Source organism: Sarcophilus harrisii, chromosome 3 (assembly GCF_902635505.1).
Source record: "Sarcophilus harrisii chromosome 3, mSarHar1.11, whole genome shotgun sequence".
Taxonomy (NCBI): Eukaryota; Metazoa; Chordata; class Mammalia; order Dasyuromorphia; family Dasyuridae; genus Sarcophilus; species Sarcophilus harrisii.
In genome coordinates this window covers 238,508,242-238,525,082 of record NC_045428.1, presented here as the reverse complement: position 1 = coordinate 238,525,082, position 16,841 = coordinate 238,508,242, and the positions used below count along the sequence as shown (strand labels likewise).

Below are 16,841 nucleotides of genomic sequence, written 5' to 3'. Positions count from 1 at the left end.
CTCTCATGCAGAAATCCTTTGCAGTTCATGATATTGCCATGGTGCTGGCTATTAAATCCACAGCAAATTTCTGCAGTTTGGAACTTAAACCTTCTGACACTGGAAAAAAAGATTATATTTTGTTGCAAATACTTGGATTAGGTGGCTAGTGCAATCCTGCTTCCAGAAGAATAGCAATCATTGGATGATAATGTACTAAATGAACATAAATTAGGCTTTACTTTAGATAAATTAGGCTTTATGTTTTGGAATTTTATTAACTTTTGATTTCTTGTTATCCTAGACAAAGAGATTTCAAATTCAAATAGAAATGGATTCCTACAGGTTACATATTCCCTTAGAAAACTACAAATTAATATCATCTTTGTGTTATTGTATTTTTATTTCTTTTGTTAAGCGTCTCCTAATTATATTTTAATCTAGTTCAGATTGCAGGGAGTTTTGCAAGTTTAACACCTCTATTAGAGACAGCTGAAGATGCTTTATTTTTGGCACGTAATTTATGTTTTGAAGAATTTTGAGACATAAGGATCAAAGAAAATATCTAGTCCTCCATCTTCTTGGTTACATGACCCAAAAGTTTAGTTCGTTATAAAAAACATATTTGAAACATTCAGATTCACACAATTAAAATGATGGCCTGGAGGAAAATGCAGGTTGCTTCAATTTAAGTATAAAAAGCAGAGGCCAAAATCATAATTCAGACAAGGCAAGAGCAAAAATAAACTTAATTTAAAAAGATGAATAGCAAAACAACATTTGGTTAAAAAGTACCATAGAGAATGAATTAACCTCAATATTAGACATATATACATTGAATACATAGCATCAAAATGTTAAATGATTTACAGGGAGAAATAGACAAAAAAGCTACAGTGGAGGTGGGAATGGGCTTCCTCACTTTACTCATTTTAGCCCTAAATAAATCTATAAAATCTAATTTTTTTTTTTAAAAAAAGTAAAGAATAGAATAGAATCAGTGGCAGCTAGGAAGTATAATAAATAGAAAGCTCTGCCTGGAATCAGAAAGACCTGAGTAGATACTAGCATTATGATTGTGGGTAAGTTAATTATTTTCTGTTTACCTTATTTTTCTGAACTGTAAAATGGGGATTAAAAAAAACTGAACCTCCATCACAAGGTTTTTCTGAGGATCAAATGAGATAATATTTGTAAAGTGCCTAGCACATAATACATAATATGCAAATATTTATTCCCTTTTTTTCTCCCTTATAAAAATTAGACATTCATTTGCAAAATGTAACCATTTAATTTACAGCTAACAATATCTGGGAGCATAAAAACCTCACAAACAAATGTAAAAAAAGCAGAAATTTTATCTTATCTAATACAAACCAATGAAGCTATAAGTCAACAAATTGGCAAGAATTTATGAAGCACCTACTTTATGTGCCCAAAAAAAAGTAATAGAGAAAAATATTTCTAGCAAATTTCTCTGATCAAATATTCATTTCTAAGACATAGAGGGAATTAATTCAAATTTATAAGAATGAGAGACAGTGCCTTACCATTGCAAATGGCAAAAGGATATGAACAAGCATTTTTCAGTGGAAGAAATACAAGCTATCTGTAGCCATATGAAAAATAAATGTTCCAAATCACCAATAGAGAATTTCAGATTAAAGCAATTCTGAAGTTCTGCCTCATACCCATCAGATCTGCTTTCATACACATGTAATTTCTTCTCCCTGGGGAGGCTAAAGCCTGTACGTTACTTGAGCTCTGAAGTTCTGACTTAAAACTTAAACTGACTTAAACCAGTAGAATTTCACACTGAGTCCAGAACTCATTTGTGTGGATATCAAGTAGCTAAGGAATATCAGATCTGCTTTAGTTAGAACAAAGCAGATCAGAGCTTTTCTATTATAGTTATAGCTCAGGCAATCTCAAAAAACAATTACACAAAACTGTTAGAAAGATTTAAGAGCTTTGATAAATGTATTATACAGGCACTATTCTAGAGAATTCAAGGTAAAACATGTGACCCACCTCTTAAAAATATGATGGAATATATATATATATATATATATAGAGAGAGAGAGAGAGAGAGAGAGAGAGACAGAGACAGAGACAGAGACAGAGACAGAGACAGAGAGACAGAGAGAAAGATTGATTTTTGGGAGAAATGACTAATATGGAATTTTATTTTGCTTGATTATGCATATAGTACCTGATCTTAAGAGTTATTGTGAAGATCAAATGAGGTAATAATTGTAAAGCACTTAGCACAATGCATTGCATATAGTGAGTGCTTTATAAATGTTAGCTATTTTTATTATCATTATTTGTTCTAAGAATTTTGGTTTTTCAAGGAAAAGGAAAAATGGGGGGGGGGAGTTGGATTGTTTTTGTTAAGATGACAATTTTTGGAAAATTGTCATGTTTTTGAAAGTGAAATTCTAAGGAGACACGGAAGTAATTGCAATTTGAAAAAATCACTGTGGATGTACAGTGAACACACTAACTGAAATTGTACCTAAGTTGAAAGCAAGACCAAGTAATAGAACAGAAATATAACAGTGTAGTAATACTGAGTAAAAGTTAGTATCAGGAATGCTAAGCTAGCTGAAAATAACTTGAGGCTGGTGAGGGAAGATAAGGACAAAGAAAAGGATGACTATTGTTGAGCTATATTGAGAGAAAACAGGGTATCAAAGAAAAGATAGGACTTTCGCTTGAGAAGAATGGAAAGATTATAACTGAAAATAGAGAAGGCAAAACTGGTCGATATTTTTTCCTTTTTTTTCTCAGCAAAGAGTGTAAAAGTTATAAGCCAGTGAACTTATCTTCAGTTTCTGGGAAGATATTTGAAAGACTTATTAGAATAGCTGTTGAACATCTCGAAAGGGAAGCAGTGGTTAAAAGGCAGTCTGTTTTCAAGAATAAGTTTTATCAGCCTCATCCATTGACTTTTTTTGGCAGGGATTACTAAACTAGTAAATGAAGGGAATGTTATAGATTTTAGCAAAGCTTTTCATAATGTATCAAATTATTATTCTTGCAGAGAAAATGAAGAGATATGAATTAGATGACAATATAGTCAGATGGATTCACAACTGATTGGATGGACATGTTCATAGAGTAGTTCTTTATTTTGGTGTCAATTTGGGATAAATTCTCCATAGTGTAGTAGTCCAGGAATCTCAGTTTAATTTCTTCTTTTTAATATTGGGTTGGATACAAGCATTAATGATATGCTTATCAAATTTGCAAGTCACAGTGCTGGAAAGAATAGTTGGTAAGACAGAATGAAGAGAGCATTGATGTCAAACTCAGATTGAACATATCCTGTGGACCACATATTGATTCAGAAAACCACAAATTAATATTTTATATGTTCTATTGTATTTGTATTATTTTGATAAACAATTTCATTTTAATCTTATTCCCAGCACTTGGGAATTTTGCCTGGTTGTGAATTTTATATTTTTGGGCTAGAACATTGAGCTGAATCTAATAAGATGAAATACCATCCTTCCTCTCAAAAAAAAAGTCAGCTTCCTAAGTATACAATGGTGATTAAAATGATTAAAAAGCAATTGTTTTGAAAAGCTTCTATGAGATTTGTTGAACTGTAAACTAAATTTGATTTAACAGTGTGGCATATCAGCCTTAAACTAATGCTAAACTTGGGCTGCATCAAGAAGGGAATACTTTTGAAATTCCTACTGAATTCTGCTCTTGTTAGACCACATTGGGAGTATTATTTTGAGTTCTGAGCACTATAGTTATTCCTTTTGCACCCATTTATTGTCCTCATTCTATTTCTTCCTTAATTCTCATTTTTCTCAATAGACTTCACTCTAGCCTTAGTTCTAGAAATCATCTAGTTAGAATCCTTCATTTTCTGACAGGGAAAGCTGCTACTCCTAGTGAGACAATTTGGTCAAGGTAATAATTGCAATAAGCAGCCAAGTTAGGATTCAAAACTACATTCTCTGACACAAAATCAGCTTAACCTAAATAGTAACTGTGATTAATAAATGTTAAGATGAGTGTTAAGATATAAATTAATCAGTCACTTTAATAAATTTTGGGGTTAATTCAACATGGAAGGTAAGTTAAGTTATATTATCTTGGAGAAAAATGTCCAAATATTGAAATACATTTTGCTAATATAAGGTCATTTAAATCATTATTTTAATCATGGCTTAATAATTATATTTTTCAGCTCTTCTACAAGTGACAATTTCACTTAGTAAAGTAGAAATTAGTGTTGGTGAATCCAAATTCTTCACATGTACAGGTATGTATTTGAGTATTCCTTTAATATTATACTCGATACATTTCAGGCTTAATGTTATTCTTGAAAAATTGTTAAATATTCATAAATTTAACTTTACAAAAAATGGTATTATCTGTCAGCTTGTTTTTCCTAAAATTATATTGTGAGAAATAGCATTGGTTAATATAGTCTCTGTATTTGTATATATGCCCTGTTATTTTTAAATGCTAGACTGGCCAGGTTATTTATTTTGAAAATAATTCCATTATATAAGTAATGTGTTCATGCTGATGGATTCATTTAAATAATTTCGGTTGTCTCAGAAGTATTTTAAGCAGGACATATCAGTTAGGATTTTGATATTTAGAGTGAACCGAGAACCTTTGTATAAGAAAACAGTTGAGTTTGTCACATAGGTAGCATTATTATTTTAAATAATAAGCTAGAGATGACTTATTTCCTCCCCCAGCTAGGTGGTATAGTGGATAGTGTTGAGATTTGAATCAGGAAAACCTGAGTTCAGAGCTGTGTGTCTCTGGGCAAGACATTTTTGTTTGTCTCATTTTTTTAAACTCTAAAATTGAGATAATAATAGCTCTTATCAGATAGGGTTGTTATGTGAATATCAAAGCACTTAGTAGCATTTCAGGTCCATTGTAGGTACTATATAAATACTTATTACTTTCAGTCTCCCTTTCCATTATGGCAATAATTGAAATATACTCCAAATCAAACAAAAATTGGGTTCAGCTTGTTTCCTCTCCCAGTTATCTGTATAACTATAAAGATCACATTACTTGATCGATTTACCCTAAGCTACAGATTCAAACTAACTTAATGATTATTAGCTTAAATATTTTCAAAGGGCCAGTTTCTCAAGAAACATGGATTAGAGGTTGCATTTATATGGTAGGTTTGTTAACTCCAAAATTAGTTAAAAATCAGTTTTCTGTTTGTTGTGGACATTTTTTCTCTCTCTGATAAAAAAAAAGGTTTCTAATAGGAATTTTATATTTTTTTCAGTAATACCTAATCACACCAAACTGGCAAAAATATTCGAAAGAAATGAATAATTTATCTTGGGAGAGCTATAGAAAGAAAGCTCTGTTAATACAGTCTTGATACAATTGTAGAATTGCTTCAACTATGCTGGAAAATAATTTGGAATAATATTAAGAAAGTGACAAAAATTTCCTTTGACTCAAAAATCCAGTAGACATACCCCAAAAAGTAGAAACACCCAATGTATGTCAAAATATTCATCAAAATCTTATAGTGTCTAAGAAGTATAAATATAGCAGATGCCCATTAATATAGGGAATAAGTAAATAGTGGTTGTAATGGAATGGAATATTATCTTGCTCCAAAGAGCAGTGAATTTGAAGAATTCAGAGAAACATGGATAGGTTTATATGAAGTGATGCAAAGGCAAGTGAGGAGAATCAGGAAAACAATATACACAATGACTGCAACAGTATAAATGAAAAAAACCCATTGAAGGAAACATAAGAAGATAAACTTTCCTCTATTTTTTGAAGAGGTGAGAAGAACTTTGGATGTAGAAATAAATATGTATATGTGTATGAATATACATACACAGATACATGTAGATAGACATAAACACATATATATGTATACATATATTTAATAAGATTCAGCTAATATGTTCAACTACTCCCCCCCTTTTTTTTTGGTATAAAGGAAATCACTCTGGATAGAGAATGTGGGAGGGATTTATTTGGAAATTAAATATAAATAAATATAAATTAGAAATTAAATATTAATATAAATAAAAATTTAATACCCAGAACTTCTGGAATAATTAGAAAGTATTTTGGTGAGAAAAAGTTTTAAAGCATCATTTTACAAAATATTGCATAAATGAGTCAATTAACAACTTTAATTGTCTATGATGTGCCAGGTTTTGTTCTGTGTCCTGGTGATACAAATACAAAAGTGAAACTGTCCATACCCTCTCAAAGAGCATGCATCACCACTACCATCATCATCATCATCATCATCATCATCATCATCATCATCACCATCACCATCATCATCACCATTACTAACAGGCTAGAGGGATACAGCATGCTTACTGATCAGTAAATGTAAGATTTTTTTAAACTGGATCTGAAATTTCACTGTTATAAATATCTCCAGGTGAGTCAACTGTTTCCATCAGTGCAGATAGGCACCTGCTTTGCAGTGTCCAGTCTTAGAGAATTACTGAGAAGTTGAATACTGCCAGAGGCAGGACTTGAACCCAGTTTTTACAGGTTGAAAGGCCAGCTTTTTTTTTTACCATGCAACTCTACTTTTCATGTTTTCTTAGTAGCAAAAATAATGTAAAGTATGCTTCAATCTTAATTCTAAATCCATCAGTTCTCTATCTCGATTTCCTAATGAGTCTTTAAGAATTTTGGTTGCTTATTTGGTTGATTAGCATCATTAAAACTGTCAAAACTGATTATCTTGACAATATTGCTATTAATATATAAATTATTCTCCTGGTTCTTCTCACACTTTACATTGCATCAGGTCATACAAGTTTTCCTGTCTTATTCTGAAAATACCCTCATTCAACATAACTATTACAGTTTTCCATCACATTCATGTACACAACTTGTCATTCTTAGTTTCCAGTTCTTTGTCACCACTAAAAAAAAAGAACTACTATAAATATTTTTGTATATGTAAGTCCTTTTTCTCTTAAGGAGACAAACATTGTTAAATAGATTGTAGAAATAATTTAAATCAGGTTACAGATTAGTTACATTTCTTAGAGATTTTACAGTGGAGTGATTGAGAGGGGGTGTTTTACATAACCAAAGTAACCAAGAAAACTCAGTTATATAGGATTGCTGAAAAATAATTAAATTACTTTAGGAAACTTCCCTTTGGCTTCTACCTGAGGAATGTTATATATTTAACATTATTATTCCATAAATCAAATTTTGGAGAAGTGAGATTAATAAAAATAGAAGATAGGCTTTCAGTTAACCAAAAGTTATTGGAAGAATGGCCCTGATTTCCAAACAATAAATAAAAGGAATTAATTAGGATGTATCCTTCTTCCAGGCAAAAAGACACCATGAAACATCAAAGCCAAATTAATACAATAATGATCAACAATATTAAATAATTGTCTCCTTGTGACCCACTCCCAATTTCTATTTAATCAGCACATTTCATCTTGAGTCCCAGACTCCCCATGTAATCATCTGGTGCCTAGAAATGTTTTCCCTTGGATATTTTGTAATAGGCTTTGTTCTCAGGGCAACTCTGGAGGGGGCTCCTCCTATCAGACCTACTGCTCTGGTTCCAAGTCACTTGCAGAGATTCGCTATTTAATGATATTAAATCTACCAGTAATAAGGCCTTAACACAATTTAATCAAACCATCTAAATTTGGTTTTCCAGTAACTGGTCCATTTAGTGAAAACTAGCTTAAACCTTATGGAGCTAATCCTACTAACAGAGCTGTAAAAAGAACATCAAATTAGGAACCCATAATTTATCTGAAAATTAAAAGAATTTCAGTTTTATATAATACTTGCTATATTTTTACTTGAACTTTGTACCTGATATGGACAATGCCATCTACAGGTTGAAGGAAGAATCTTAAAAGGATCTATGAATTATAAAGAGAGCCCTTTTGTGTTTAATGTTATCAGAGACTTCAAAACAGGAAAAAATGATTAAAAATTTTTCTTTACAATTATTGATGCAATTTTACATCTAAAAATCTTTAATCGAAGTTTTAGAACTTATTATTAAAACAAAATCAAAACATTCATATACAATTAGAAACATTTAGAAGTAAATCATATGTGTATGTATGTGATATGTACATGCATGATATCCTAATTCCTAAAAGCTAATTTTGTTGCATTTTCCAAGTGAAGTATACTACTTCATTACAATTTTAGAATGTTTACATTTTTATTTTATCCTTTCCTTTTGAGGATATAGATTATTTCTCATATCATCCTGAAAGAATGAGATACTTAAGGATAACGATCCTGAGAATTCATCTACCTATTTGTTTAAATTGAACACAAATTTAGATTAAAAATAGTAAGATCTTTCAGACTTGCATCTCATTATAGTAACACAGAGATGTTTTAATGTTACTTTGCTAATAGATTTAGTATTGCGATGACAAAAATTTCTGTGGTTCACCTGTACCGATTATGTAAATTTCAATGAAAAGAAAAAGGAGAGAAATGGTTATAACAATATCAAGTCTGTCCCTTAAAGAGTACAGACTGACCACGTCATGTCTAACATCACCATAAACGGGGAATAAACTCCCTTTGCTCTGTAATTCCAGGAAAGAGTCCTAGTTAACAACCATTCATATAACAAAGTTATTCATTATTCACAGGGTATCATAGACAGGCTCAGGAGTAATCAAGTGGGAAAATTTTCCTGTTCAATGGGGAAATAGCATAATGGGGAAATCAAATCAAAAGGATCATACCTTTGTCTATACAAGGGTTGGCTTTTCAACTTTCCCAGGCATGGACATCCATTTCCCTTGAATAATGGCTATTCAGATAATCATATCTGAAATCAAAACTCAAAACAATATCAAATCACTGTCTCCCCCAAAATTTTCCTCAAATAGCAAAATTTCACTAATCATAGCTTAGGTTTAAGTTATAGTTTTCTTATAATGTTGGAATAATAGTTAAAAGGACATATAAGGACATATAAAATCCTATCTTATCCTTTTTAGTTTAAATCCATCCTAAAGTCAAAATCAATTATTAGAAATTAAGAATAATTTTAAAAATAAATTAAGAATAATTATATTTCAAATATACAGTGAATACATAATTGATTCACAACCCTCTGAAAAATGCTGCTGTTGTTAAGCCTTCAGACTAACAGCTATCTTTATTGCCCATTAACTAGTAAGACAAAATAAAATTTTTGAACAAAGGCCTGTTGTTATTACGTTGACTCAAAGACGTAACTTCAATACATACTATTTATTAACAGGTACAATTTCATAATTCTTATAAACAATGGCAAAACTTTATTATAAGAAATTTGTAACTTCTTTACAATTTTACAATCTGTTATCAGTTGCTTTTCTCAAGAGTTAATAAAATCTTATGACTCTACCCAAATAGAAAGTTTCAAAGAATCTCACAGTTAAGGATAGCTTAAGAAGTCTGTGGTGCCTTTATCCCCCTGCCAACAATAAATTAATATTATTATCCATTTTAAAGCAAAATGTATTCAGTTAAATACTTAACAGTTCTCATACATTGTGACAAAATTCTTTGAGCTCAATTTATAATTTAACAGCATACAGATTAAAAAATGTTACTTTTCTAGTGATAAAATTGTTATATCATTTTTCAAATTAACATCATTTTTATACAACGATTTTTCAAAAATCACAATATGGTAAAATGTAGGAGTTTAACAATAAATAATATTTTGGAATTTTAATGTACAACACAAAAATTTTTTGTTAGTCAACAGCAATTCAGTTGAATGCATTTCAAAATCCTTTTATGTAGAAAATCACCATCACTTTGGCATTCTATACCAATTGCATTAAAAATATATGTAGAATAATTACATTTAATAAAAAAAAAACTTCCCAAAATCCACTAAAATGTTTTTATCACCTACAAAATCCTTTAAACCACAATTTGGAAATTTATAGTAAAGATATTACTTATAAATTTGGTCTCTAGTTTACTGTGCCATAAATTTATACAAACCAGGAAAAAGATTTCCTTCCTTTTATTCCTTATCTGTATTTCTGTAATTAATAATCTGATCAGAGTTGTAAAGGCAGAGAAAAAAATTAAAGTTTTCTTTCTTTTCTTTCCCTGAAAATCTACTAAAAAAAGTCAGTGAAAGTAAGTTGCTCCTTAATATTACAGATGGTTGGAACAGCTGTTTCAGGTACAAGCTTCATTAGTCTTTCCCACTCTTTATGGGTGACTAGGTGTTCACCTTCAAAGTTTCCTTTGGTAAACTACAGAGAGTATAAAATACTTGAAATTTCCCTTTCCGTATCTTCTTGCTGGATTTTGTTGGTGATGTATAGAAATGCTGATGATTTGTGTAGTTTGGTTTTGTCCCTGCAACTTTACTGAAATCATTGTTTTGTTAGGTTTTTAATTGACTCTCTAGAGTTCTCTAAATAAACTATTATATCATTTGCAAAAAGTGAGTTTTTCCCCCTTATTGCCTCTGCTTATTTTTTCAAATTCTTGTCCTTTTGTTTTAGGTAACATTTCTAATATAATACTGAATAGTAATGGTGAACATCCTTGCTTCCTTCCTGATGTTATTAAAAAAACTTCTAGCTTATCCTCATTACAAATACTGTTTGCTTTTGGTTTTAGATACACCTTATCAGGAAGCACCATTTATTAGTGTGCTCCATGTTGTTTTGAATAGAAATGGGATTTCTAAAATCTTTTTCTATATCCATTGAAATATTCATTTTTTGTTAATTTGATTAATTATAATTATAGTTTACCTAATATTGAACTAGTCATGTATTACTGGTACACATCCAGCCTGGTCATAGTATAGGATTTTTGTGATATTTTTCTGTACTTTTTTGTGTCAGTATTCATTAGGAAAATTGATCTATAGTTTTTGTTTTCTGTTTGTCGTTTAGATTTCAAGACCATTTTTGTGTTATAGAAAGAATTTGATATGATTCATTCTTTACTTTTTTTCTATTTATATAGTATTAAATTGATCATTTTTTAAAAATTTTGATGGAATTTGTTTGTATATCCTTCTAATCTTGGATTAGAAGTTTCCCTCCCCCCTCAGAGTTCATTTATGGCTTGCTGAATTTCTTTTTCTAAGAAAAGATTCTTTAATCATTTTATCTTATTTTCTATTAATCTGAGTGATTTATATTTTTAAATATTTATTTCAATTAGGTAGTCAGTTTTATTGGAATATATTTCCCCTAATCAATGCTTTAACTATATTCTAAAAATTTTGGAATGTTGTCTTACTGTTTTTATTCTCTTTAATGAAATTATTGTGTCTATGTTTTGCCTTTGACACCCTTTAGGATTCTTTAGGATTAAATAATCAATTTTAATCTATTCTTCAAAAGGCATTTGCTGAATAATTTTATTGCATTATACTCATAAAATGATACATTTAATAATTCTGCTTTTCTGCAATAATATATTGTACATTTTTGTGAAAATGCCCTGCACAACTGAGAAATAGATACATTTTGTTTCTATCCTATTCGTTATTTTCCAGGGGTAACTTTTCTAAAATTTTTGGATTTCATTAATGTTTTTCTTATTTATTTTATAGTTAGATTTATTTAGAACTAGGGAGTAAATTGAAATTCTAAATGTAGTATAGTTTTACTATTCCTCCATTTAACTTTTCCTTTAGGAATTTAGTTTCTATGCCATTTGGTACATATTTGCTCAGTATTGATATTAATTTATTTTCTATGGTACCTTTCAACAAAATGTAGTCTTCCTGTTTCTCTCTTTTAATTAGGTTTATTTTTGCTTTTACTGAAGCATAATAGATTCTACTCTAGTCTTTTATTTTTAACTCTGGATATTTTCCTATTTCAAGTGTGCTTTTTTATTAACAACATATTGTTGAATTCTGATTTCTAATCCATTTTGCTATTTTTTTCTGATTTATGAGTGAGTTCGTCCCATTCACATTCCCAGTTAAGATTGTATATTTCTCTCCATTCTATTTTCTTACAAGTATCCTTTCCTTTTTTATGCTAATCCTTCTTTAAGAATGATTTTTGCTTCTGACCATTTCCTCTTTAAATTTACCTTTTCTCTTAAACCTCCCTTCCCCTTTTCTTTTTATCTCTTTTTATTCTGACTTCCCTGTTGGAGAAGATGGATTTCTATATTCAACTGTGTGTGCATGTTTGTTTATTTTTGCCTCCTTCAATTAGTTCAAATGAAAGTGGGTTTCAAGTTTTGCCCACTCCTCCCTAAAGTGTATACATTTTTCCTTGTGTACCCTCTGTGAGATAATTTTCCCCATTTCTCTCTTTCCCTTTCTCCCAGTGGTCTCCTCTTCACCAGCCCTTCTATTCTTTTTTTTTTTTAATCATTCAAACATAAGAGAATCACATCCAAGCCATTGTCTAATTAGACTCCCTCCAAGATTCCTAGTGATGATAAAATTCTGAGCAATTACATTCATCATCTCTCCATATAAAAATGTACACCATTTAATCTTATTTAATTCCTTACAATTTCTGTTATGTTTGTCTTTCTGTGCCTTTCTTTAAAAAAACAACAACTTTATTTTTTGAAAATACATAAAAAATTAGTTTTCAACATTCATCCTTGTAAAACCTTGTTTTCCATATTTTTCTTCCTCCCTCCCCTCTCAGACAGCAAACTATCTAATATGTGTTACACATGTACAGTACTTCTATACATATTTCCAAATTATCATGTTTCACAGGAAAAATCAGATCAAAAAGAAAAAAAAAGAAAATTTTTAAAAAGCAAGGAAACACAACTAAAAAGTAAAAATTCTATGTTGTGTGATCCACATTCAGTCCCCAGTCCTCTTTTTGGGTTTAGATGGCTCTCTCCATCACAAGGCCATTGGAATTGGTCTGAATGACTTTGCTGTTGAAAAGAGCCACATCCATCAGAATTGATCATCACATAATCTTGTTGTTGCTTTGTATGGTGCTCTTTTGATTCTGCTCACTTTCTGTGTGTTTTTTGAACCCTGGGTTAAATTTTCATCCAGCTGTGATCTTTTCCTCAAGAATGTTTAAAAGTCTTTGATTTACCAGAGATAGGACTGTGGGAACAGAGTGTGGATAACAACATAGCATTTTTACTTTTTTAATTGTTGTTTGCTTGAATATTATTTTCTTTCTAATTTTTTTTCCTTTTGATCTGTCTTCTAGTGCAGCAAGATAATTGTATAAAATACATAGGCCAAAAAAAAAGAAAGAAAGAAAAGAAAGTCTTCAATTTAATTAAATGTAAATTTTCCCCCCATAGGGATTATTTTCAGTTTTGCTGAGTAGGTCATTCTTGGTTATAATACTAAACCCTTTATATTATGAAATATCATATTCCATGTTGGATCCAGGCTATTGAATCTCGTGTGATCTTAACAGTGGCTCCTGAATTCTTTCTTTCTGGTTCCTTCCATTTTTGTCTCTTCTTGAAATTGGCTCTAATATTGCTGGGAGTTTTTGCTTTGGGGTTTCTTTCAGGAAGTGACCAGTGAATTCTCTAAATTTCTACTTTATTCTCTGGATCTAAGATATCTTAGAATATCTGGACAGTTTTTCTTTATAATTTTTTGAAATATGGTATGTAGTATCATTTTTATTCATGGGTTTTAGGCAGTACAATTATTCTTAAATTTTTTCCCCTCACTTTATATTTTCCAGATTATTTTTCTTATGATATATGTCTACATTTTCTTCTATTTTTTAATCTTTTGACTGTTTTATCATTTAGTGATGTCTCATGGAGTCATTCTTTGGCCAGTTTTTATATTCTTTCCTAAGACTTTGTACCTTTTTTAACACACTTATTTTTCATATCTTTCTTTCATAGCTCTAGTATGATTTTTAAAATCATTTTAGCTTCTCCTTTAACTATTTCTTTAACACTTCTAGGAATTCTTGTTGGGCTTATTCCAATCTGCACTTTTCTTTGCAGCCTTGTTTTTATGTGTTTTTTAAGACATTGTCATCTTCTGTGTTAGACTTATTATTTGGTGCTTTTTTGTTTAGTCTTCCAACTTCTTGACTTTTTACTTTCTTACTGTTGGTCTCAGTTCACTTGGAGAAGCTGGGGTAGTACAGCATCTCAGACTGTCCATTTTTGTCTTGCTGTTTTCACATCTCAATCTGTGGTCTTTTAAATGTTGAGTGCTTCCAAAGTGTTGTAATATGCAAAAAGGTCTGTTCCCTGCCTTCCTACTCTAAGCTCTGCAAGTTGGACCTGTTGGCTTGTTTGTAGTTGAGTTTAATAGACTACTTCTGAATTCATTGACTATTAGCTTATTGGGAAATGATGCAAGTTCATAGTGACTGCTTGCTGGTCTCTTTCCCTGATTATTCCACTGTAGATTAATAAGCTGGGTTCACAACCACAACTGAGTCACTGTTCTGCATCTAGGTTCAACCACAGAGCTAAATTTTGGGAATTCACTCCTTTCTCAGTACCCAGCTGTGACCTAAGACTGGGTAATGGGTAACAGAGATACTGGATGGTACCTGTTCCTACAAAAAGTTCCTGCCAGAGACCAGAGATGTCTTTCTACACCAGTTCTTCCTACCCTGATGATCTGTCTAGCTCTATTTTTATATCTGAGGATTGGAATGCTCTCTTTCACTACTGCTCCTGCTGTGCTGCAGGACAATCCCCAGCTCAGTGTCTGCAGACTTCTGTTCTGCTAAAATGCCCTGGGCTAGAAAAAATGACTCATTGTGATTTTTTTTTATTGGATTTACCAATGAGAATTTGGTCTGATGCAACTTCTAGGTTGCAGAGGTGTGAATTAGAGAAAAATACTTCTCATCATACTATCTTGATTCTATCTCCCTATGTGTCCTTTCTCAAAAGCAGAAGCCAGAAGAACAGAACAGATCTCACTTTTCCCAAGTCCTTGACAGCTCTAATGCTCTCAAAGGCACAGTCTCATGTAATCACTCTCCACCAATGAAAAATGTCTTAGGCAATAGATTTAAGCCCCTGGTTACAGGTCTATATTTCAAAGAAATGAAATAGGAAAAAAGACACATATGTTCAAAAATATTTATAGAACCTCTTCTTCTGGTTGGAAAGAATTAGAAAGAGAAGAGATACCCATCAATTGGGGGATATGATAGAATGTTGTTGTGTGATAAGAAATGATGAAGAGGATAGTTTCAGTGAATGTTGGAAAGATTTATTAAGAATGAAATGAATGGCATCAGGAAAATGATTGATATAATACCATCGTTGTAAAAACAAACATTAAAATATATTAGAACACCAATCAACTAACACAATAACTAATCACGATTGTGAAGAAATCATCATGAAATATGTTCTCAGCCTCCAAACAAAAAAATTGGGGCACTCAGAGTTCAAATGAAGATTTTAAAATATATATAACTCTTGATAAAGTTTGTCTTACATGGCTGTGCATGCAAATTTTGTTTTTCTTTCTCATTGCAGGGAGGGAGATGTAGGAAAGAGAGAAGATAGATTTTTATTGATATGAAAAAAAATTTTTAATAGAATTGACTACTACTGATCACTCAGCAGATTTCAAAGGGAGCAGATTTCTTGCTTCCTTTTGTCCATTTTTGGCAATTTCTTCATTGAGAGTACTTTCCCATTCCATGGTTATCGCAACTACTCATATATAGCACTGAACACCTGTTCTGACTTTAAAAACTTTATTCTGGACTTTATTTCCTTGGCTGCCTCTTCTGCATGCGTCTCTTTCCTTGAGCATGGGTCATCAAAGAACACTTCTAAGATTGATGTTCTTGCGTTGGAGACAAGTTAAGGATTCTTCATTTGGAGCTGACAGAAATCAGCTAGGATTTTCTGACAGTATGTCCTTGGAGAAGATAATATGGAGAAGAAATAGGGGAGAGAGTCCAAGCCATCCACTGTCTGATCAGAAGACAGGAATTTTGAAAAAACTGTCTGGGCAGTGTAGAGTCAAGAAATAACCCTTCAGTCCCACAAAATGTCTAATGTTTGAAGTTTTAATCATCAACTCCCTCACAGAACATAGTAGGAGCGTTAGGTTGCTCTTTCCTATTCTAAGTTAATACTGCACATTTTGGAGTCTTACATGTTTTAAGTCCAGCAGTTAAGTGTTAGGAGCTGTTGAAGAGAAGGCTGATTTCCACCCTTGATGGATAGTGCCATTCTTTCCCAGTCCTGTCCCTCTGGAGGGACTTTCTTTCTAACCTTAACTCTCATAATGATCATAGGAAGGAAACAATAGAAAAAGGAAAGTGATACTTTGAATATTAACTACCATTCATTCCAGAGGTCCCCCAACCAAAATTGTTAATTTTGCCTTGGGGAACCAAATTCCATTTTTTTTCTCTACTCTGGAAATATACAAAATTTGAATCACTAAAATTTTTGTGTTTTTTGATCTGAAAAGCCAAAGAATGTCAGTGGTCCTTCCCATCATTAAAAAAAAATCTCTTTTCCCTTGCTTTGCTCCTTCATCTCTGACTTATAGTTTTACCTCTCAAGTCCCACCTCTGCAGGAAGATTATCCTGCATCTAGCTACCAGCTAATGTCTATTTATTTTCAAATGACCAAGCAATACTCTCCCTATCTTGTACATACCCAGCTTTTTACAGATTGCTTTCTCCATCACAATGTCTGATACTTGAGAACAAGAATTGGATTTTGCCTTGTTTTTTCATAACACAATGGAAGTATCTAATAAATGCTTGCTGATTGACTGACTTGACTGAGTGCTTATTTTTTGATGTATCAGGCCTTAAAACATATACTTTTACCTCTTTTTCTAAGTTATTCAAATTGTTAGTTGAATAGAAACAAATGTTAATTCCAGTAAATTCATTTTTAAATG

At 31.5% G+C, this 16,841-nt stretch overlaps 1 protein-coding gene across 1 annotated transcript in view; it reads left to right on the top strand.

Moving 5' to 3' along the window:
- Window positions 1-16,841, top strand: part of NCAM2 (neural cell adhesion molecule 2) — a 263,078-nt gene that overhangs the window by 29,537 nt on the left and 216,700 nt on the right. The window contains exon 2 of the mRNA XM_031959261.1: window positions 4,193-4,267. Coding sequence (XP_031815121.1) covers window positions 4,193-4,267 — 75 coding nt within the window. The remainder of the gene's footprint in view (window positions 1-4,192; window positions 4,268-16,841) is intronic.